At 47.1% G+C, this 22,113-nt stretch overlaps 1 protein-coding gene across 2 annotated transcripts in view; it reads left to right on the top strand.

The window, feature by feature from the left end:
- CP (ceruloplasmin) overlaps positions 1–22,113 on the top strand; it is a 151,617-nt gene that overhangs the window by 34,316 nt on the left and 95,188 nt on the right. For both annotated transcript variants that reach the window (XM_029616513.1, XM_029616512.1), the window contains exons 4-5: positions 7,575–7,736; positions 8,941–9,195. In XM_029616513.1, coding sequence (XP_029472373.1) covers positions 7,575–7,736; positions 8,941–9,195 — 417 coding nt within the window. The remainder of the gene's footprint in view (positions 1–7,574; positions 7,737–8,940; positions 9,196–22,113) is intronic.

Below are 22,113 nucleotides of genomic sequence, written 5' to 3'. Positions count from 1 at the left end.
ATCTTTTGTATTTCTTGTATGCAGTTCTTTTAGCTTTAATTTTGTCAGCCACCTCCTTTGAGAACCAGATAGGTTTCATTTTTCTTTTGCTTTTCTTTACATTTCTAACATACAGAGCAGTTGCCTTGGCAATTGCTCCTTTTAGATTGGTCCACTGTTGATCCACATCTCTCTCATTTTCCCATCCATTTAGTTCTTCCTCTAGGTACTTCCCCATTTCCTCAAAGTCTGAAACAAGGACCAGGAACGAGGTCAGGAAGAGAAACCAGGAATGAAGACAGGAACAGGAACCAAGAACGGTCAGGAACTAGGATGAGCAATGAGCACACGATAAGCATGGAGACCTGATACCAAGGCAAGAACGAGTGATGGGCCCTGCCTTAAATAGCAGGGCCGGATGATGTCATCATCTGGGGTCGCAGGTTGGTTTCCCGCCACGGCCCCTTTAAATGCCGGCAAGGCGCGCATGCGAGCGCCTAGGAGAGGCAGAAGGCTGGACGGCGGCATCTCCCCACAGCAAGGGAGTCCCGCAGGGAGCCGGGAAAGTCAGTAGAGGAGTCAGGAAAAGCCGAGGTGTCAACGGGGGTGCGGGAGTGCAGATGGCTGCCCACTGCCTCCAGCGAGGATGGGCCGGGTCCAGGAGCCGGGCGCCGGAGGTAAGTAGGCCCAGTTGCGGGCTTGCCACGGGCGGGACACACAATACTTAGGGAGTGTGCTGGTCGTAGTTTACCCCTTTTTTACCTGCTCTCAGATGTTTTGTACTATGGGCGATAATCTGAAACAATCCAATCTGCATTCCCTCAGCAGTGGTAATGATTGCAGCCTCCTTCACAGAGTGACCAGCATACGACCTCAGATCTTCTTTCTCTTCCCAGCAGGATTAGTTGGTGTGGTAAATGCAGGAGAGCCTCCAGGTTCGCAGTACACAGCAGTTTTTCACACTGGTTCCCTCGCTGTGCACGTCGGCATGCCTATGAATTGCCACCTGCGTGCTTTGGTGTCAGACCGCTGACCCGCAGTGACGTCACAAGGAAATGGTGTCATCAATGGTGACTTAGTACCATAGGAAGAAGTGCACCCTGGCAGCTTTACAGGACCAGATCAGGCATGCTGTCAGCAGTCTAGACATTTCACTGTATCCTGCACAACTTTCAGAGGAAGGCAGACCGATCAAATGGAGGAGGAGGAGAGGAGGAGGCTCAGCCCCAGAGCTTCCTAGTATAGCTCTTCAGCCAGTATAATCCTGAACCATCTTCCCCAACTCCTACTGCTCCCCAGCTTGGTGCCTCACTGGCACAGGCCACTTGATATGATGCTGCAGCATCAGGGTCTCAGACAGCAGGATACGGGCAGGCCACTCCCATGGCACATCATGTGACTACAGCATGGCCAGCAAAAGCTGAGGGATCTTGCTTGCTTCCCACACCATGCCACCAGAAACCCTTTCAGTCATGAGAATAGCACCCTGCTATTTGGATGGAAAGGAAGGCATGCACTGAACCGCTGCTGTGCAGCATCGTATTATCTCATTCTTTGGCCCACAAGCTGGTAGGACAGATGTGTACTGAAGTGTTCCTCTTGGAGCCACTTTCCAGGCTTCACTTGGTAAGAGTGGCCTTTACCCACAATGGGCTCCCACATCACCTCTTCCCACCATTCCAGCAATCTAAAATAGCATAGGGAGCCCTCATCAAGTAAGAGTACAGATCCCTCCAGCCCCTTCCCATGGCCCAGCTAACTTCATGACTATGCAGGATCTGGAGGTATGAAAGCAGTCTCTACAGCATCTATGGTAAGCCCACGAGTACACATTATCAGTAACAGAGGGGCAAAACTGCAATGATGGAGTAAGTGTAGTGGTAGCCTCTACCTAGTTAATGCCTCAAGTAACTGAGTCTGAGTTAACAAAAAAAACATGAGCAAGAGGAAGAAGTGAAAGCACAGATCAAATTCAAGCTTGAGTGAGTCCTACAACTCTGACAGCTTATGTGACTTAAGCATTATGACCCTGTAGAGGGCGCTAATAACACTGAATACCAACAGCCAGTAAGAGAAAAATTTTTAATTTTTATTATAAAATGTCTTTTAATAAGGAGCAGTGCAACTTAACAAACAATGCAGAGTAACCCCAGCTCAGAGCTCTCAAGCCATTACGGTCAGTTAAATACATCACTGCCCCTAAATTTACATACCAAAGGGTTAGTGTTTCAAATTGATTACAATTCTTATTTTATCTTACATATTCTAATAAGTCATATGATTATTTGTGAGCCCAGAAGACAGAAATGAAACTCAATGCTGACGTTTAACGTACTGGTTAACCTTTAGTATTTCAATAGCCTTGGCTATTTCTACGTCTGATTAGTGCAATCTCAGTGTAATTATCTTTTTGTGTCTTCACTGCCACCAACTAGTCTGATCCACAGTGAACCCCCTGAAGACACCCTTATAACCCCGCTGTAGAAAAGCATACCTAGATCTTTCTCTCTTTTATTTAGCTCACTTATCCAGATAAGTGGAGGCTGCTAAATGCAGCCAAATATTCAGCCACTGCCATTTATCTGGCTAATTGATGCAGAATATCTATCAAATTTGAAAGCTGTGAAACTGGGAGCCAGCCTTTGACCACAATATAAGCAATTTTACGTTATATTGAGGCATGGTATGTAGGGTCTACAGTGTATCTTTTTTAAAGAAATTTGGCTTCGCTCAGTTATGATAAGCACTTTATGAACAAAATGGAAGAAAATCTTGTCTTTAGGCACACAGGACATCAACATGTGACTGAAGAGAATAGCAAATGGTCTCAGGGCAAGCTTCTACTACACAGAAAATTTGCTGATGTTACAACAAAAACCACATGTTCTTTTCAAGACTGCTGCTACAGGCATGCCTGAACCTTATGTACCACTAGACCAGTGGTTCTCAACCTTTTTTCTGTCGGGACACACCTGACAGATGGTTCTCACATGCATGACACACTGACCCATGATTGTCACCAGGCTAGATGTAAAAGTACAGTTTGCATCCACGGCAACCCCCCTGACCCACAATAATGGATGTAAAGCAGAATTATGACGCTGTGCAGGCCGCTGTCCACGGTCCTGCACAGCCAGCTTCCTGCTTCCTTCTTCCTAGGCGTGCGGCCGTGCCTCTCTTCAATATTTAAAGGGCCAGCCACAGGAAATGTGTTGGGCCCCACCAATGGGCTGATTTCTTGTTCAGTCCTATAAAAGGGCTGGTCTCGTCATTGTTCCTTGCCTTGCATCAGAGTTACTTCACTCTGGAGGCTCCTGCCTGCCAGAGCTCCGTCAGATCTTCTTCGTGGAGCTCCTCATCGTTTCGTCTTCATGTCAAGTTTTTGTGCCTGAGGTCCCCGTCTAGGTGTCCTGGTGTCTCGTCTTGATCTTCCGCTTCCTGATGTCCCAGGTTCCTTGGTGTCCTGCCCTTGGTGTTCACTTCAGCGCTCCTGAGCCTTCTGGTCCTGTCAGGCCCGGCTCCCTCAGATGACGTCTTTCCCGAGCGTGGAGTGGCCTGCAGGTGGAATTCGTTCCTGTGCTCCTGAGCCGTCATGCCCTGCCAGCCTTTGCGGAGCTCCAGATGACTTATGGCTCCGTCGTTGAAGTTCTGCCTCAGCTGGACTCTTCCCTGCGCTTGTCCCGCTCTCCGCGTGGTCCGTGACCAGCCTCCTCGGGCTGTGTAGGGCGTGCAGTGGAACAGGGTGGTCCGCGACCAGCCCATTGGGTCCGCCCGTGAAGGTGGGCTGAGTAGGGCACCCTGAGGGACAGTGCCAATGTCTTTCCGCCCAATTTCTCGTCTCGGCAGGACTTTGTCAAGTTCCTCGTCATGTATCTGATGTCGTCGCATCGACCCTGGTCCGGGATGCCTTTGCATCGACTCTGGTCTGTGATGTCTTCGCATCAGCCTTGGTGTCATGTCTTCAACTACCTTGGTGTCATGTCTTGTTCCAGCCCTCGTCTCTGATGCCGTCCGCCTCAACCTTGGTGTCATGTCTTCAACAGCCCTGGTGTCATGTCTTCAACCGTCTCGTCTGTGATGCTGTTGCATCAAACTTGGTATCATGTCTTCATGTCAAGGCCCATCTGCCCTCATCCTCAGGCCAGGCCTGCTGCTCCATGCCGATCCAAGCGGCAGGTCCGAAAGGGCTTGGAATGGTCGGAGGACCATTCAACTTCGAACATTTTGTTGTTGGTCTTGGGAGCTTGAGGCCTGGCAGAGGGTAAGACCGTCTGCCATGCTGGAACACGCCGTCAACCCTCAGTTCGGTCCTGGATCCGTCTGGGGTTGGGCTGAGGCCCAAGGGCACACGAAAACACCCCCCAGTGTAACAGAATGCAAGGCCTTTCGAGGCCGCCAGTGTAACACTGAATATGTATTCCCTGGAAGAGAGGAGGTGCAGGGGAGATATGATACAGACCTTCAGATACCTGAAAGGCTTTAGTGATGCACAATCGACAAACCTTTTCCATTGGAAAGAAATCAATAGAACTAGAGATCATGAAATGAAACTCCAAGAAGAATGATTCAGATCCAATTTCAGGAACTATTTCTTCATGGAGAGGGTGGTGAATGCCTGGAATGCCCTTTTGAAAAAGGTGGAGAAGACAAAAATAGTGAAAGAATTCAAAAGGGCTTGAGATAAACACTGTGGATCCCTAAAGGATGGAAATGAAGAAAAAAGTTCATGGGGGTGACAGGGGGTAACTTGCTGGTGTGGCAGTTGCTACCCTTAACAAATAACTGTACCAAGGCTTACTGCTACTCCATCATTGCTCTCTGCTTCAACAGCAGTGGGAAAAGGGGAATTGGATTTGGATTTGGAAAACAACCAATGAGGGCCCCAACTTTTATGGTTTGAGGAACAAATAAACATGGGGGTAACTTGCTGATACGGTGCTTACTACCCTTGATCACTAAGCCTGATACTTTTGATGTAACTCCAACATTGCTCCCTGCTTTCATGGCAAGGGTTAAGGGAAATTGGATTCAAACAGCATCTGAGGGCCCTGACTTTTATGGTCTGGTACAGGGGCGGATTGGCCTATCGGGGGATCGGGCATCCCCCAGTGGGCCGGTCGCTCTGATCACGTGTTCTGCCGAGCGCGGCCGTGACAGAGCAGCGCTCGGCAAACCATGGGGTATCTCCTGGGCCGGTTTTACCGAAAATCCCTGGGCCGATCTTTTCCTGGAATCCGCCCCTGGTCTGGCAAACTGATAAGCATGAAGGCTACCTGTACAGTGCATTAGATACTGGCATAAGCTTGCTGGGCAGACTGCGTGGCTCATTTGGTCCTTTTCTGCCGTCATTTCTATGTTTCTATGGATGTGACAAGAAGAAAATGTACCCCGTGCCAAATAATTACCATTTAACAAGTAAATCAATGAAGCTTACAGCAGAACACCATCTCGGAGTCCTGTTTTCTGGCACTTAGAAGATTAGAATACATTTAAGACCTTGGACTTTGGAGGTTTACCTTACGGCCCCCCAACGGAGGACTGTATCAGGGAGGTCAGAGAGAAAGACAGTCCTGAGTATGAGCCCCTTCATAGTATGAGGACAGCATTACACTGCATTGGCTTCTTGCTTTATTCTTCTTGTCTGTTTTCTTACACGCTACATTCCCAGGTATCTGCAGTTTCTTCCTCATGCAGACTTTGGTTCAATAATAATAAATAGATCAGCTATGGTGTTCACATTTACTTGCAGTAGTGTAGTCAGACCTGAATTATTTTTGGTGGGGGCCCAAGCTTAATATGGGTGGGCACTATGACCAGCATCCCCCTGCCCGCACCTCCGCTTCTTACCTCATCTGCCCCTGCCCATGCCTTTTATCCCATCTGCCGCAGGACTTCAGGGGGCAGGAGCAATCCCCAGTCGCTCCTGCACTGCCAGTGCCTTTTCTCAAAACAGTGCCAGCCTTATAGTCGGCCAACACCATTTTGGCAAAAATTTGAAAATGCTGCCGAGGCTGTAACTATTTTGAGAAACGACATTGGAGGAGCAGGAGTGAGTGAGGGTCACACCTGCCCCATGGAGATCCACAGTGTGTTACGTTGGCCATCTCATGGGATGTCCCCGCAAGCCAGGGCACTCACCCCCAGGAACCACTGATGCCGGAGTCCTCTTCATGGCAGCAGGAACGCTGCCACCATGCTGCCACCAGGATCCCCATAGGCGCGTGCACAGTGTGCACATAATCTTAAAACCCCGTGGCAGGAACATCCATGGCCAGCGCTCACAGATGACATCACGCGGAGGGTATTTAAACCCCAGCTACTCAATGAACCAATGCCTCAGCAACAGGTTGATTACACGGTCGTGTAGTGTGAGTTGCCTCTCCTCTTCCAGCCTTGCTTCGTCCAGACCTGGTCTTCCAGCCTTGCCTAGTCCAACTTTGCCAGTCCAGCCTCATCTCATCTGACTTCCTTGTTCCTGTCATCAGTGTCTCCTGGGTGTCCATGTTCCCCTCAGCTTGCTGCTCCAGACCAGACCTCTTGCCGTGACCTGTCCGCATTGCCTGCCGCCTGGAGCTGACCTCTAGCCTGGACCGGACTATTCTTGCTTGCTGCCTGTGCTGACCTTGGCTCTCCTCTGACCATTCGTAAGCCTGCTGTTGTCTTGTCTCTGGTACCTCTCTGGACTCTAGCGACCACCTCTGCTTAGGGACCCATCCAAGTCCTGCCAGCCATCAGAATCCAAGGGCTCATCCTGCGGAGGAAGCAGCTGGTAAAGGTGAAACTCCAGACCGTTTCGCTACAGGGTGCATTCACCAGCTGCTGGCGTAGGCCTTGGGGGCACGCTCTTGAGGCTGCGTCAACTTCATCACAGCACTAAGGGCTCACATACCCCGTATCCATTACACAATGGATGGGGAAAAAACAAGGCAGCTAGGTGGACAACTGGCCACATACCCGGCGGAGCTGGGAGTGGGACAGTTTTATTTTTTACTTCAGTGGTGGGGGCCTGAGCCAAAAGCGATGGGGCCAGGCCCCCTAAGGGCCACCCGTGGCTATGCCCCTGCTTACTTCTCAGAGTAAATTAAAGAAAACCAGTGACATTGTACTTGAATGGAATAGCACAGGTTAGTCTGTCTGGGCCAACACATAAGCACTTTCAGCAGTTGATTAGCAACTGGGCTAACGTTCCTAATTACTGGATGGCTGCAAAGTCTGGTCACAAACACTTCTGCAGCTAAAATCTTCAAAGAACAATTTCTTTATCTGGCGAGTAAAGGGGCTGAATTAGCACAAGTTTGAAACTGGTGAGCAACAGTGCCAGTCGTCAAGGCTTCAACCCTGGCTGCTGTCTGCTCACGCGTCTAAACATATACATTCGGAATTCAATCATCTTAAAAAAATATATTTTTTATCTAAAGAGGGCCGTATTTCTCACTTTTACTTACCTCATGCTTGGATGTGAAATGGCTCAACAGTCTTGACGATTTGCACTGCTGCTCACAAGTTTCAATCTTGGGCTCTTTCAACCCCCTTTTGTATCTGCTCCCATGTCTCCAGTATATGCACACATATTTTTCTGTTTCCTTATCTCTCAGGTGCCTTAAGGGGGAAAGATGAAAAACAGTTTATTATAATGCTTTCTGTGATGGATGAAAATCTCAGCTGGTACCTGGATGACAACATTAAGATGTACTGCTCTGACCCCTCCGAAGTTGACAAGGATAATGAAGAGTTCCAGGAGAGCAACCAAATGCACTGTAAGATTAATTAGCAGACAAGGCACACCTCTGCTCACTGCAGTGGAAACCTTAGTAACAATCAACTCTAATGTCTCTATTCTTTTACGACAGCAGAGGTGCCTCCTACACCCCCAAAAGATTTGCCCTGAAATGCAGTGCCTTTATTCTGACAGCGCTTCTTGAAATTCAGGATTTTTACTTATTCTTTCACCAAAGATTTTCACCAAAGAATCTGGAAAAAGTTACATAAGGCTGTTCATGTGTAAAACAGGATGGCACCTTCCTCTTGCCCTGTCAGTGGTAACTCCCACCCTCCCCCCACCACCATGCCCCCACTTCCTAAATTAGTGGTATCTCCCCCTTTAGCCCCAACAGTGGTACTTTCCCCTTCCCTCCTTGCCCCATTAGTGGTACCTTCTCCTCTCCCCTCCTCTATCAATGCCACTTTCTCCTATCCTTCTTGCCCCATCAGAGGTACCTTGCCCTCTTACCCCCTTCACTCCATGCTCTCCCTCCCCCCCGCTTCCTGCGACTCTCCTTCTCTGTGTCTCTACTTCTAGGCTTCCCTCTGTCATTTCCCCATACCCATTCCCTGTGCCTCTGTTCTCTTCTGCCCACTTTGACCCTCCCCCAGGGCCGGTGCTTCCATTAGTCAAACTAGGCAGTCACCTAGAGTGCCAAAACTTTGGGGGGGTGGCAAAATCCTGCCAGTGTGATGAGGCAAAAAGTAGTGCTGTGCTAGATCTAAGAAGGGAGCACTTTGCTGGAGCCACTGCTGCTGGCAGGATCAAGCACTGTACTGGAGCTGCCGCCAATAGGTAAGTTGGAGAGGGGGATGCATGATGGAAGGGTTGCCTAGGGTGTCAAACACTCTTGCACCGGCTCTGCCCTCTTTCCCCAATCTTCTTCCCTATGCCCATATTCTTCTGCCCCTTTGTCTTCTCTATTTCCTGATCTGTGCCCCTTTGTCTCTCCCTCCATTTCTACCCATCTCATTTCCATCCCCTCTGCCCTTTCTTCTGCACCCCTCCCTCTATGGAATGAAAACATTGATGATACTGACTCCTTATGGCTATTACTGGTACAGCAGCCTTGCACATTTTCTGGAAAGACAAAAACTGAGTATTATTATAACAGATTCTACTTTCAAATTCTTCTTATAATCATAGAGTTGAATAATCAATCATCATCACCATTCTGTCAACATATATTTTTCTTTCAGCGATCAATGGATACATGTACGGAAATCTCCCTGGTCTATACATGTACAGTCAAAAGAAAGTTTACTGGCATCTCTTTGGCATGGGAAATGAAGTTGATATACATTCGGCTTATTTTCATGGACAGGTTTTATTAGAAAGAAACCACCGTGTTGACACTATTAACCTCTTCCCTGCAACATTTGTTGAAGCTGTGATGGTGCCCCAAACCCCTGGAAAATGGCTTCTCAGTTGCCAAGTCAACGATCATATTGAAGGTTGGAAATCAATTTCTCTGATTAAAATATATCACTTCACATAAATGTTTTCAATTTACTGAGTTCAGGAGAAAAGGCTTTTAGAATAATTATTGTGTAATATTGCTCGTTCTGGGGGAAATTCAAGATCTTGCCAACACTGAGTCTAGTTTAGTTTATTCATTCCTTTATTAATCGCAAGTCTTACAATTGTAAACGAATGCAGTCGTACAATAAAGTTTAAAAGTTAACATGTCACTGTGGCAACTGGGCCATATTGTGATAATTGAGAATGGGCATATATTTTATTTAGATGTATATTCCACTTTTTGGCACTTCAAAACAGATTGCATTTAGATACTGCAGATATTTCCTTATCCCCAGCAGGCTTATAATCTAAGGAGGTCATTTACCAAGCTGCGGTATTTCTTCTCCAAGGGGAAAATACTGCAGGAGTCACAAAGCTACAGTAAATGACTCTACAGATTTATGAATCCTGCACTATTTTTCCCTCGGGGGTAAAATACTGCAGCCTGTAGTATTTTCCTGCAGGAAAAAAAATACCACAGCAGTGAAAGCACCTCTTCACAACATGTGATGGCGGCCCCGGGACTGTGGGGCGACCTTTGCTTAAAGGGACCACTTGGCCCTGAGAACAACACCCCTGCCCATCAACTGTCGAAAACCCTCTCTCACCCCCCTCCACCCATAGTTGTTAAAGGAAAAAATAGCATTTTCTATACAATAGAGAAGCCCCACCTCCAACCCCCCCAACCCCGCCCCTTCACTGAAAAATTCGGCCCCCAGATTTGCATGCTAATGAGCTCATTTAAATATGCATAGTACCGGGACTTAGATAACACAAGATATTTGAAAAAAACACTATATTTCGCACAGTAAATGGCCTATTGCAGATTAGTGATTGAGGCCCTAAGTACCTGAGGCAACGGAGGGTAAAGTGACTTGGCCAAGGTCTCAAGCAGCAGCAGTGGGACTTGAACACTGGAGCCTAGTGGTTAGAGTAGTGCGCTGAATGTGCTCTTTATATTTAGCCAAACATTTTTACATTAACTTGTTCTAAGTGTAAACAGGTGTTGGGAAACATGTTTGTGTTGTTTTTATTTTTTCTTTCCAATTTATTCACTCCCTCTCCCTAACAGGCTACAAAATAGTTTACATGAAAAACCTAATACATCTAAGACAAATCACAAATGTCAAACTAACAAGATGTAAACATGGTTCAAGTCAGTTAAAGCATTTTTTTTCAAATAGCCAGGCTTTGCACTTTTTCCAGAAGGATGGAAAGTCTCCTATAGATTTAATTGACAATGGTAATGAATTCCAAAGACAGGGGCCTGTGCAACGAAATTATTGTCCTCTGACATTCTTTATATCCTGACAGCCAGCTCAAGTACCCATCAAGTACATTATTCTTTCCTGTTTAGATCCTACATCTTTCCATTATCTATTTCAGACTCTTTAGTGGGCCTCAGTGTCTTATGTCCTGTCCCTATGGTAGGTTCCCTCAGGACCTATGCTGGATAACATTGCGCAATGAGCAAGGCTTGACGTTGGCGCTCCCTTCCTCTTCCCCACCTCCTCCCCCTGCAGTGCTTACCCTTCCCAACTGGCTACCCCCATTTTAGGACAGGCTGGGACACCACTGGGGGTAAGGAGGAGCACAGCTTGGGGGAGCGCACAGGTCCATCTGAGCGCAAGGAAGGAAGATACAGAATGGGGACTGAGTGGTATGCAACGCTCCTCTCTTGCCTCCATACACTTCATCCTCCGGCACTCTACCCCCCCTGTTCAGTAACTAAGGCAGGAGCAGGGCCGGCGGAAGCACTAGGCGAACTAGGCGGTCGCCTAGGGCGCCAGCTTCCCGGGGGCGGCACTGCCCCGGTAAAATTAAGAGATCCGCGCTCAGCCGCTGCCCCGGTAAAATGAAAAGAGCTGCATTAAGCCGCCGCCCCCCCGATAAAAATAAAAGAGCCGCTGCCGGCAGCCCGCCCCAAAAGACCCATCTGACCTCCCCCAGCGGTTCGCGTGCTCCCGGTCTCTCCCGCTGCTCTTTCTTCCCTGCTGCCGTTGCCGCCGGGCTATCAGCACGTTCAAGCCCAGCGGGAACGGCAGCAGTGCAAAAAAAAAAAAAAAAAAGCTGTGGCATCCGCGGCTGCCCTTTTCTTCCTCCCGCCCCCCCCCCTGACCCGGAACAGGAAGTGATGCGCGGGAAGGAGAAAAGCAAGTTTGCTTACCGTAAACGGTGTTTCCGTAGATAGCAGGATGAATTAGCCATGCTGTAATGAGACCTGTCCGTCAGGCACAGTATGCAGAGCTTCCCAAAGTGATGTCAGAGCTGTGCTCTGAGGCTGCGCGTGGGTTCCCGCGCCGGAATAACGACTCTCCTCAGTCTGTAATAAAGCAAGCGTGAGCACAAGTAGTCGGCTGACAGGGAGGTGGGTGGGTCAGCATGACTAATTCATCCTGCTATCTATGGAAACACCGTTTACGGTAAGCAAACTTGCTTTTTCCCGTCGATAGCAGGCTGAATTAGCCCTGCTGTAATGAGAGTCCAAAGCCATGCATCACGTGAATTGTTATATTGTTAGTATCGTGATGCAGATGTGTGTCAGTCGACTTCCGTGTTTCTTGTCACTGACGTTTGTAAGACTGAGTGTCCCAGTCTTGTGTCATCTGATGTATGCTGATCTAGGCAGTAGTGGGCTGCAAAGGTATGAAGAGATGCCCATGTAGCCGATCTACAAATATCTAAGAGGGGTACATTGGATAGGTATGCTGTAGAGGTAGCAACAGCTCGTGTTTGGTGCGCTTTCGGTCTTGTAGATAAAGTCGAATGCTGTTTAGTATGACAGAATTGAATACATTGAGCGATCCAGCTCGCTATGGTTCGTTTTGTAATTGGCTTCCCTGGTGCGTTCGGGTTAAAGGAGAGAAATAACTGGGAAGGACGGCTAATAGATTGAGTCTGTAAAGTGTAGAGAGCAAGTGCACGTTTACAGTCTAGAGTGTGTAGTAATCTTTCTCTCTCTGAAGCATGTGGTTCTGGAAAGAAAGTAGGTAAGTCTATGGATTGATTGAGATGGAACGGAGTCACCACCTTGGGTAGGAAGGTGGGGTGTGGGCGTAAGACCACCTTATGCGGATAGAATTGTAGATACGGTGAGTAATGTACTAGAGCTTGTAGTTCACTTACACGCCGTGCCGAGGTGATGGCTATCAAAAACACCACCTTCCAGGTCAGGTATTTTGGATGAGCCGTATGCAATGGTTCAAACGGTGGTTTCATTAGTTGTTCTAATACAATGTTCAAGTCCCATTGTATAGGTGGTTTAGTAACTGGTGGACGTAAATGCATAAGACCTTTTAAAAATCTGGATATCGCTGGATGCAACAATATGGATCGTCCATTATATAACCTGTGTCTTGCAGCGATGGCACTGAGGTGAACCCTTACCGACGTAGTGGCTAGTCCTGAGGAATATAGTGTATATAGGTAGTCTAAAAGCCTGGAAGGAGAACAAGATAAGGGATCCAGGCGTTCCGCCGTGCACCAGAGAGCAAATCTTTGCCATTTGAAGTGGTAATTCCGTCTTGTAGAGTCTCTCCGTGACGCTAGGATGACGTCTTGGACCGTTACGGATATGCCCTGTTCAGATAATAAGATCCGTTCAGTCTCCACGCAGTGAGATGTAGAGAATTGTGGAGCGGATGGAGTAGTGTGCCTCCGCTCTGTGAGAGTAGGTCTACTCATGGTGGTAGACGAATTGGCGTTTCGATAGACATGTGCAGTAGATGTGTGTACCAGTGTTGGCCACGCTGGTGCTATGAGAATTAGTTGTGCTGAGTCCAGTATGCACTTTTGAAGCGTACATGTGATCAGAGGAATTGGAGGAAAAGCGTACATTAGTGGCTGTGTCCATGGAAGGAGAAAGGCGTCCTGCATTTGTCGGTGTCGACTGGGCCATACGGAGCAAAATTCTGGAACTTTCCTATTGTGTTCGGTCGCAAAGAGGTCTATGGAGGGGCGTCCCCATTGTCGGAAAATGGAGTCCGCTACTTCCTGATGAAGTTCCCATTCGTGTGGGTGAAAGACTCGACTGAGTCTGTCTGCTTGAGTATTGGCTATTCCTGGAATGTACGTGGCTTGGAGGTGAATCGAGTGCTTGCACGCCCATTCCCAGATTAGAATTGCTTCTTTGCATAGTGGCCAGGAGCCTGTGCCCCCTTGTTTGTTTATGTAAAACATTGCTACTTGGTTGTCGGTATAAACCATGAGTCTGTGCCCTCGTAGGTATGGTAGGAAGGTGCGTAGCGCGTAACGTATAGCTCTCAGTTCCAGGAGATTGATCTGAAACGTCTGCTCTACTCTTGACCAGAGTCCTTGAGTCTGGAAATGGTCCAAGTGGGCACCCCAACCCTTCCTGGAGGCATCTGTCGTGAGCACCGCATTGTGGGGAAGGAAGGCAAACGATGCTCCTCTTGTCAGTGTGTGGCGTTGAAGCCACCATTGGAGTTGATTGATCATTGTCGTGTTCATGTCTATTTTCCAAGACAATGGTTGTGAGTGTTGTTTCCATTGACGACGGAGTTGCCATTGGATGTGACGCATTTGGAGACGTGTATTTGCAATGGCGTGTATGGACGCCGCCATGTGGCCCAATGCGACTAGGACTTGCCGGGCTGTGGGTCTGGTTGTTCTTTGTAATTTTCGAAATATGTCCCTCATCAAGGTTCTTCTTTCCGGAGGAAGGAACACTTTGTGTTTGATAGTGTCTAGGATTACGCCTAGAAATTGTAACGTCTGTGTTGCTTGAAATTGGGATTTTTTGTAATTGATGAGGAGCCTGAGATTTTCGAGGCAGGAGATTGTGTGTGAGAGATTTCGATGTAAGGTTGTTGGGTCGGATGCGATCAGTAACCAGTCGTCTAGGTAGGGGAAGATTATGATTCCCCGTTGACGAAGGTGTGCCACCACTACTGCCATGCATTTGGTGAAGACTCTGGGCGCTGTCGAGAGGCCAAATGGTAGTACCTTGTATTGATAGTGGCCATTCTGGGCTTGGAAAGATAGGTACTGCCATGAAGAGGGGTGCATCAGAATGTGAGTGTACGCATCCTTGAGATCGATGCTGCACATCCATGCATTGCGTTGAATCAGCGGTAATATTGCTTTTAGGGATATCATCTTGAATTTCTCCTTGACGATGAACTTGTTGAGTTGTCTGAGATCGAGGATGGGACGTAAGTCCCCTGATTTCTTTGGAATGAGGAAGTATGGGGAGTAGAATCCTGTATTCCAGGAATTCTGTGGCAGGATTTGTATTGCTTGTTGCTGAAGCAATTTGTTTAGTTCCTGTCGGATTTCCGCTGTGTTGGTTTGATATGTTCTGGAGGGTGGGTGGGGAAGAATTGGTTGTTGTTGGAAGGGAATTTTGTACCCTTGTTGCACTATATTGAGAACCCATCGATCCGTGGTTATAGCTGCCTATTGTTGGTAATAGAAAGAGATTCTTCCCGCCGGCAGGTGAAGTAATGGTGGCTGCTGAATTACTAAAAAGACTGTGTGGGTTTAAGTGTTGTTGTTTGCTGTTGTTGTTGTTGCTGTGGTCTCTGTGTTCGTCCTCTGCCTCTTCGAGCTTGGTTTTGTAGAGTGGCAGGTCGCTGATAAGGCTGATAGGGAGGTGTGCGGTACGACGAAAATTGACGATAAGGTCTACGCTGGAAAGGTTGTCTTCTATATTGTGAGAAAAAACGTCAAGTTGATTGGTAGGGTGGCTGGTTTGTAAGAGATTGTACCGCCGCCGATTGTTCTTTAAGTTGGGATACTGTTTCTTGTAACTTTTCCCCAAAGAGGTTGTCTCCTTGACAGGGAAGGTTGGCCAGTTTATTGTGCACATCCTCTCTGATCGAGCTCGCCTTGAGCCATGCCAGTCGACGGGCCGCAATAGCACTTGCCGAAATCCGTGAGGTGGTATCAAATCCTTCGTAGATGGTGCGAAGTAGATGGCGGATTCCCTCTTCCATGTCGATGACTGGCGTAGGATCCGGTAGATCTGGGTCCGTTTTTATACGTTGCACACATCCATATATGTACTGTGCTAAGTAGAACTGATGCTGATGTATTCTCGCAGTGAGCATGGAACTCTGGTATGCCCGCTTTGCAAAGTCATCCAAGGTTCTCATATCCTTCAAGGGTGGAGAAGAAGAATAAAGTTTATTCTTACGGACTTTACCCATGGCTGATTCTACCACTAATGAGGAATGAGGAAGCTGCGTAGTAGAATAATATTGTGATTGTTGTAATTTATATTTAACGTCAATTTTCCTTGATACCGCTGGAACTGTGAATGGGGTGTCCCAGGATTTTTCCAATAAAGCATCAAGAACTGTATGTGATGGTAGAGAAGTGGGTTCATTGGGAGTGTCGAAGATTTTTAATAAATCCAGGTTTTCGGCCCGAGGGTCAGGGCGTTTCTGGACAGTGATGTTCAATGCTTTCCCCATCTTTTCCGGGAATTTCGGATAGGTTAAATCCTCGGGTGGGGAATATGGCTCATTTGGCTCCGCATCCGGTTCGGAAGGGTAGCCGGTAGAGGAGGCAGGGGATGGATTTGTGACGTGAGTGTGATGGTCACTCCTGGGGGAGTTCGCAGGGTCTGCTGCTGCCCCTTCCGTAGGTGTTCCATGTGATGAAGAAGGAGATAGAAGGATTGGTACCATATTATGGACTGAGATTGATATGTCGTCCATTCCCTGCAGGCTCATTGGTTCCGGTGAGGTAGTGATGGAGCGTACCGGTGAAGGGAGTTTACCTTTAATGGGAGACGTAGGAATGGAATATGCCGTTGTCATGGTCTCATAAAACCCTGCCAACGCTAAAGAAAGCGTTTTGAACGCATCTCTAGTTTCTGTTGTCATGTGCTTTTTGGCAGGCGTGGTATCCTGTGGTGTGAGAATTTTTGCCTTCAATATATCAGAAGCCGGTTGTGATTGCATGTGTTTTAGAGTGCGCGTCTCGATTGGCAATGCACGTTTTTTAAATAACGGTTCCTGGCATGGGTTAACAGACCTTCGTCTTTTGGAGCTGTGAGAGAGGTCTGAGTCATATTTATCGGAGGACGTGGACAATTTCTGAGAACGAATGTCCGAACGGTGTTCGTCAGAATATAAGCGTCTGAATCTGTGGGAAAGAGGATTCGGTCGTAATAAACTCGCCTTGTTTATGATCGGAGGTTCGATCGTCCGTCTTTTGACTGGCAAAGGTGTGTGAGATTGGTCTATGCCGAATTTATTCGCATGAGGAGCAAGGGAGGCTTCCCTGCCATGTATCCTGCCGTCGCCATTTGTGTGTACAGGCACACGATCTTTTCGCGGTGTAGAGCGCTGTGTGCCTGTCAGTGCAGAGTGCGTCGCGTCGATTGGCGCAGCAGGATGCGTCTCGTCGGTCTGCGCAGCAGGGTGCGTCTTATCGGTCGGCGCCGTAGAGCGTGTCGCGTTGGTCGGCGTCACGTGCCTCGCGTCGGGCGGCGTAGCATGCGTCACATCTGGCGTCGAAGATGAATGAGCGCCGCGTCGGTGGCGCACCTTATGGGCGGTACGCGCCTCCACAGGGCGAGCCCGCGAAGGTATGGGAGAACGCGATCTCCGCTTCTTTGGTGTTTCTCTTTGGCTGTGAGCTGTTGGAGAAGCAGCTGGAGAGTGTCGGGGCTGGCGTGTGGCTTTTGAGGGCGGATGAGTGGAATGTCTCCGCTCCTCATGCCGTTTTAATTTTATTTGCCGTTCCGAGTCTCGGTCAGTGGAATCCTTTCTACGTTTCAATGGGGTTTTAGTTAAAGCAGGTCCTGGGGATGATCTAGTATCCGAAACTGACCGGGAACTATCTTGGAGATTTTTTTAAAAGTCCATACGTTCCGCCCTGATTCTCCGCGCTCTCGGGGACATGCGTCCGCATGAGGTGCAGTTTGCGATATCATGGTCGGCCCCGAGACACCTATAACAAGTGTCGTGGGTGTCCGTGAGGGACATGACCTTCCCACATCGACAGGGCTTGAAGCCCGACGGTCGGGGTTTTTCTTTTAAAGTGATTTTTGACATTCTTACTTTGATGCTGAGGAGGTCCGAAGCTCCGCGTGCGATTCCTGCGCGCGGAAAAACAGACTGAGGAGAGTCGTTATTCCAGCGCGGGAACCCACGCGCAGCCTCAGAGCACAGCTCTGACATCACTTTGGGAAGCTCCGCATACTGTGCCTGACGGACAGGTCTCATTACAGCAGGGCTAATTCAGCCTGCTATCGACGGGAAAAGAGCGGTGCCGCATGAAAAAAATAGCGGCGACAGCAGCATCGGCCCCCGAGCAATTGAAGCAGCAAGTAATCGGGAAAGGAGTCAGCAGCATGAGCCTCCCGCGGCCGATGGGATTCTTCCTTTTTGGCCTGCGGTGGCTGGAGGAGGAGGCTGTTGCAGCTACCATTTTGGGGGGGGGGGGGGGGGAAGTGAGTGAGAGAAAGAGAGAGAAGCAGCCAGCCTGCCTGTGTGTGATTGAGAGAATGTGTGTGTGATTGAGAGCCTGTGTGTAAGTGAGAGAATGTATTTGATCGAGAGCATGTGTGTGTGATTGAGAGAAACTGGTCAGAGAGCTGATGTATGTGTATATGTGAGAGACAATGAAAGTGACTGCTCAAGGAGATGACTGATGTGTGAGAGTGTGAGACAGTCAGGGATGTGACTGATGTGTGTGTGTGTGTGTGTGTGTGTGTGTGTGTGTGAAAGAGAGAAAAAGCATGGAAATGTGAACTCTGGGTATGTGAGAAAGCATGGGAGTAAGAAGCCTGGTGTTGTGGGGGTGTATGTGAAAGAAAGCATTGGAGTGAGAAGCCTGATTATGTGAGAGAGAGCATGGGAGTGGGAAGCCTGTGTGTGTGTGCACGTATGAGAGAGAGACTGGTTGGTAAGGTGACGGTGTGACTGGTGTGTATGTGAATGTGAGAGAGAGAGAATGTGATTCAGGGAATGAGAAGCCTGTGCACCTGGAGAGCGAGCATGGAAATGAGAGAGAGACTGGTGTATGTGTGTGTGTGTGTGTAACAGAGAGAAAGTGATTATGGGAATGAGAAGTCTGTGCATGTGAAGAGAGTGAGCATGGGAGTGAGAACCTGGGTGTGTGTGAGACACAGCATGGGAGGGAGAAGTCTGTATATGTAAGACAGAACAGGTGACTGGTGTGTGTTTGTGTGTATGTGTGAGAGAGAAAGAAAGTGATTATGGGAATGAGAAGCCTGTGCATGTGAAGAGTGAGCATGGGAGTGAGAAAGCTGGGAGTGTGTGAGATACAGCATGGGAGTGAGAAGCCTGTATATCTGAAAGAGAACATGGGAGTGGGAAGCCTGTGTGTGTGTATGCATGAGAGAGATCAGGTGACTGGTGAGTGTGTATGTGTGTGAGAGAAAGAAAGTGATTATGGGAATGAGAAGCCTGTGCATGTGGAGAGAACAAGCATGAGAGTGAGAGACTGGTGAGTGTGTGTGAGAAAGAGAAAGTGATTATGAGAGTGAGAAGCCCATATATGTAAGTGGAACACGGGAGTGGGAAGCCTGTGTGTGTATGGCATGAGAGAAACTGTTCAGGAAGGTGACTGGTGTGTTTGTCAAAGACTGTTTGGGAGATGATTGGTGTGTGAGAGACAGAAACTGGTCATGGGGGCATGACTGATATGGTGTGTGTGTGAGAGACATGGGCCTTAAGGAAGAGGACCATGAGGACCATGAGTATAGAGCTTAGCCACTACTGCTGCTTCTGGTGTGTACTACAGCCTGCATGGAAGAGGAGTAGGAGAGCTGCTGGAGGGGGGTAGGTAAAGGTGGCTTTTTAAGTTTATTTTTCTTGATTGACTGCCATTTTAATTATTTAATATTATGTGATGTGTCTGCTTTTTTTGTTTGAGCAACAAGTATAGCTTTGGTTTATGTTTATTTTATTTATTTTTATTTATTTATTTATAAAAGTTTCTATACCGTCGATAAGACAAATCATCTCAATGGTTTACATGGCATAAAAACGTCAAATAAGTGTTCTGTTATAAATACAGACTTCGTTATTTTCATTAATGCACAATGTAAGTTAATTGTGTGTGGAGGCGGGGGGGGGGGGGGTGGCATAGCTGACGTTTCGCCTAGGGCACCTAATACCCTTGCACCGGCCCTGGGCAGGAGCCTGTATCAACAGATTTATTTATTTATAAATTTATACTCATCTAACCAAGGTATGTTCTAGACATGGAACAACAGTGCAATTTTTAAAAAACCTAATCCTCTAGTAAATAAAATATACTACCACTTGGATACAGTGGCAATATGGTTGATTGACTATAGAAAGTTGATTTTACCCCTCCCTAAAACGCTTCTACATTAATTTCTTAAAGAACCCATTTTTTTGGAATGGTTTAAAACATGACTTTTGATATACTGGTGTGCTGCAGGGATCAGCTATTGGACCGGTTCGTTTCAATATTTTCACAAGCAATATTGCTTAAGGACTGTTGGGAAAGGTTTGTCTATTTGTGGATAATACCAGAATCGGCAATAGGGTAGATTCCTAGGAAGGTGTGAAAATCATGAAGCGGGATCTAGCAAAGCTTGAGGAATAGTCCAGATTTTGGCAGCTACAATTTAATGCAGAAAAATGCAGGGTCATGCATTTGGGCTGCATAAACCTAAGTGAGTGGTTCACTACAGGGGCGAACATCTTCTATGAGTGAAACAAGAGAGGGATTTGAGGCTGATTGTACCTGATGATCTTAAGGTGGCCAAACAAGAGGATAAGGTGACGGCAAAAGCCAGAAAGATGCTTGGGTGTATAGGGAGAGGAATGGTCAGCAGACAGAGAGGTGATATTGCTCCATACACAGGTCCCTAGTGAGTCCTCCCTTGGAATATTGTGTACAATACAGGAGACAGCACCTTCAAAAGGATATAAAAACGATGGAGTTGGTCCAGAAGGCGGCTGCTAAAATGGTCAGTGATCTTCATTTTAAAGGATATGGGGAGAGACATAAAGATATTTATTTATTTATTTATTTTTAGATTTTTATATACCGGTGTTCCTATATGAAATAAAGATCACATCGGTTTACATTGAAACAGAACATGAAAATTGCCAAAAGGCATTACATAGAACAAGGTTATGAAACTTGGAACAGTGTACATAAGTTCAAAATTTAACAATAACGTTGTAACATTGATGACCAAAAGATAAAGGAGAAAAAAAAAAAAAAAGACTTAAACAATTAAGTTGACAGGTCTTATTGAGCATAAAAATTATAACGTATAAGTGAGAAAGTCTCAAGTGTCCTGCAGCAAGAGATTAGATACCGAAGTAGGTAGTGGTATGGAAAATGGGGGTTTGTGAAGAAGATATGTTCTTGCTGGTTGGAGGGGAAAAAATGATGATCATGGTCCTGGAAAAGCTTGGCTAAAGAGCCAGGTTTTAAGTTTTTTTTTGAATGAAGAGTGGCAGAACTCAAGCCGAATGTCTGGTGGGAGCGCATTCCATTGAATGGGGCCTGCTGTAGATATGGCACGTTTATGATGCGAGGATTTTGTTGAAGGTACATAGAGTGTGCCTTTATATGCTCCTCTGATGGGTCTAGAGGAGGAGTGAGGGCGTATCAACCCTAGATATCAACCCTAGAGGGAAGGCAGGATAGAAGAGATATGACAGAGACATTTAAATACTTCCAAGGTTTGAATATTTGTTATGAATTATTGTTATTGTTTTACAAGATTATTTTATACCTTTCCTTGGCTTTCTTCTGAGAGGTTTTTTATTTTAATTAGTTACTTTGTAAACCGTTATGATGGAATTTTTCTAAATGACGGTATATAAAACCTTACAAATAAATAAATAAATAATGTTTCTATGCATAGGAGGGGGTCTCTTTGAACAGAAATGAGGCTCCGGAATGAGAGGTCAAGGGATGAGAATGAAAGGGTTTAGATTTAGGAATAATCTAAGGAAATATTTCTTTACACAAAGGAAGTAGTAGAGACAAGGATAGTATCTGAAGTCAAGAAAGTATAATAGGACAAGCACAGGGGATTTCTGAGGGAATGATAAGGATTGTAGAGCTGAGCAGTTGGCGTGGATGGGCAAACTAGATAAGCTGTATAGTCTTTTTCTGCCATCACATTTTTATGCAAATGTATCTCATGTATATTCATTATAGATATCCTGAAAAGCTCTTTGTAGGGTCAATAGGGTAGGTCTGGCAAACAGTGGCTTATGGACTGCGACACAGGTATGTTTGATTTATCTATTAAGGGATCAGGGCATTATATGGGACAGTTTGTAGGTCTAAGATGTGTTTCTATTGCTCATCTTGCTATGATATGTTTTTCAATCTAACTTCATATTAGCCTTGTTGAAAGAACATCATTTAGCCAATGAAACAAAGTTTTTGAGTCATCTGGGATTTTTTTGCACAGCTGGCTGGTTTAATCTAGCTCCTGTCTCCAAGAGCACACCCTGTGTGGTTGCACAAGGTGTCACCGCGTCAGGGGTAAGGCAGCAGCTTTGAAATTACGTTGCCACCGTGCATGGTGTTCTGGTGCTCCCCCAGTCAGCAGGGTGCTACCACTTGTAGGGCTGCAAGGGGTGACCATGGAAGGTACCAACCATTCTTGGCTCTTGCACTGGGTGTTGTCAGTGCTACAACAAGCCCTACCTGCCCCTTTCTTATTCCATTTCTCTACGTTGTTACACCTGCTGGCAGAGTATTCTTATCTTCTGCGCTAGCTTCCTTCTCTCTCCCCCCCCCCCCCCCCCCCCCCGGACTGATTCTGTCTCTGCTCTTCCATTTTCTCCATCTTTCTTCCAATGCTCTTTCTTTCCTCTCATGGACGTCACCTTTTCTCCTGCTCTCTT

Source organism: Rhinatrema bivittatum, chromosome 9, assembly GCF_901001135.1.
Source record: "Rhinatrema bivittatum chromosome 9, aRhiBiv1.1, whole genome shotgun sequence".
In the NCBI taxonomy this organism is placed as follows: Eukaryota; Metazoa; Chordata; class Amphibia; order Gymnophiona; family Rhinatrematidae; genus Rhinatrema; species Rhinatrema bivittatum.
The sequence above is the reverse complement of the archived record's forward strand: the minus strand, read 5'-3'. Positions and strand labels throughout refer to the sequence as shown.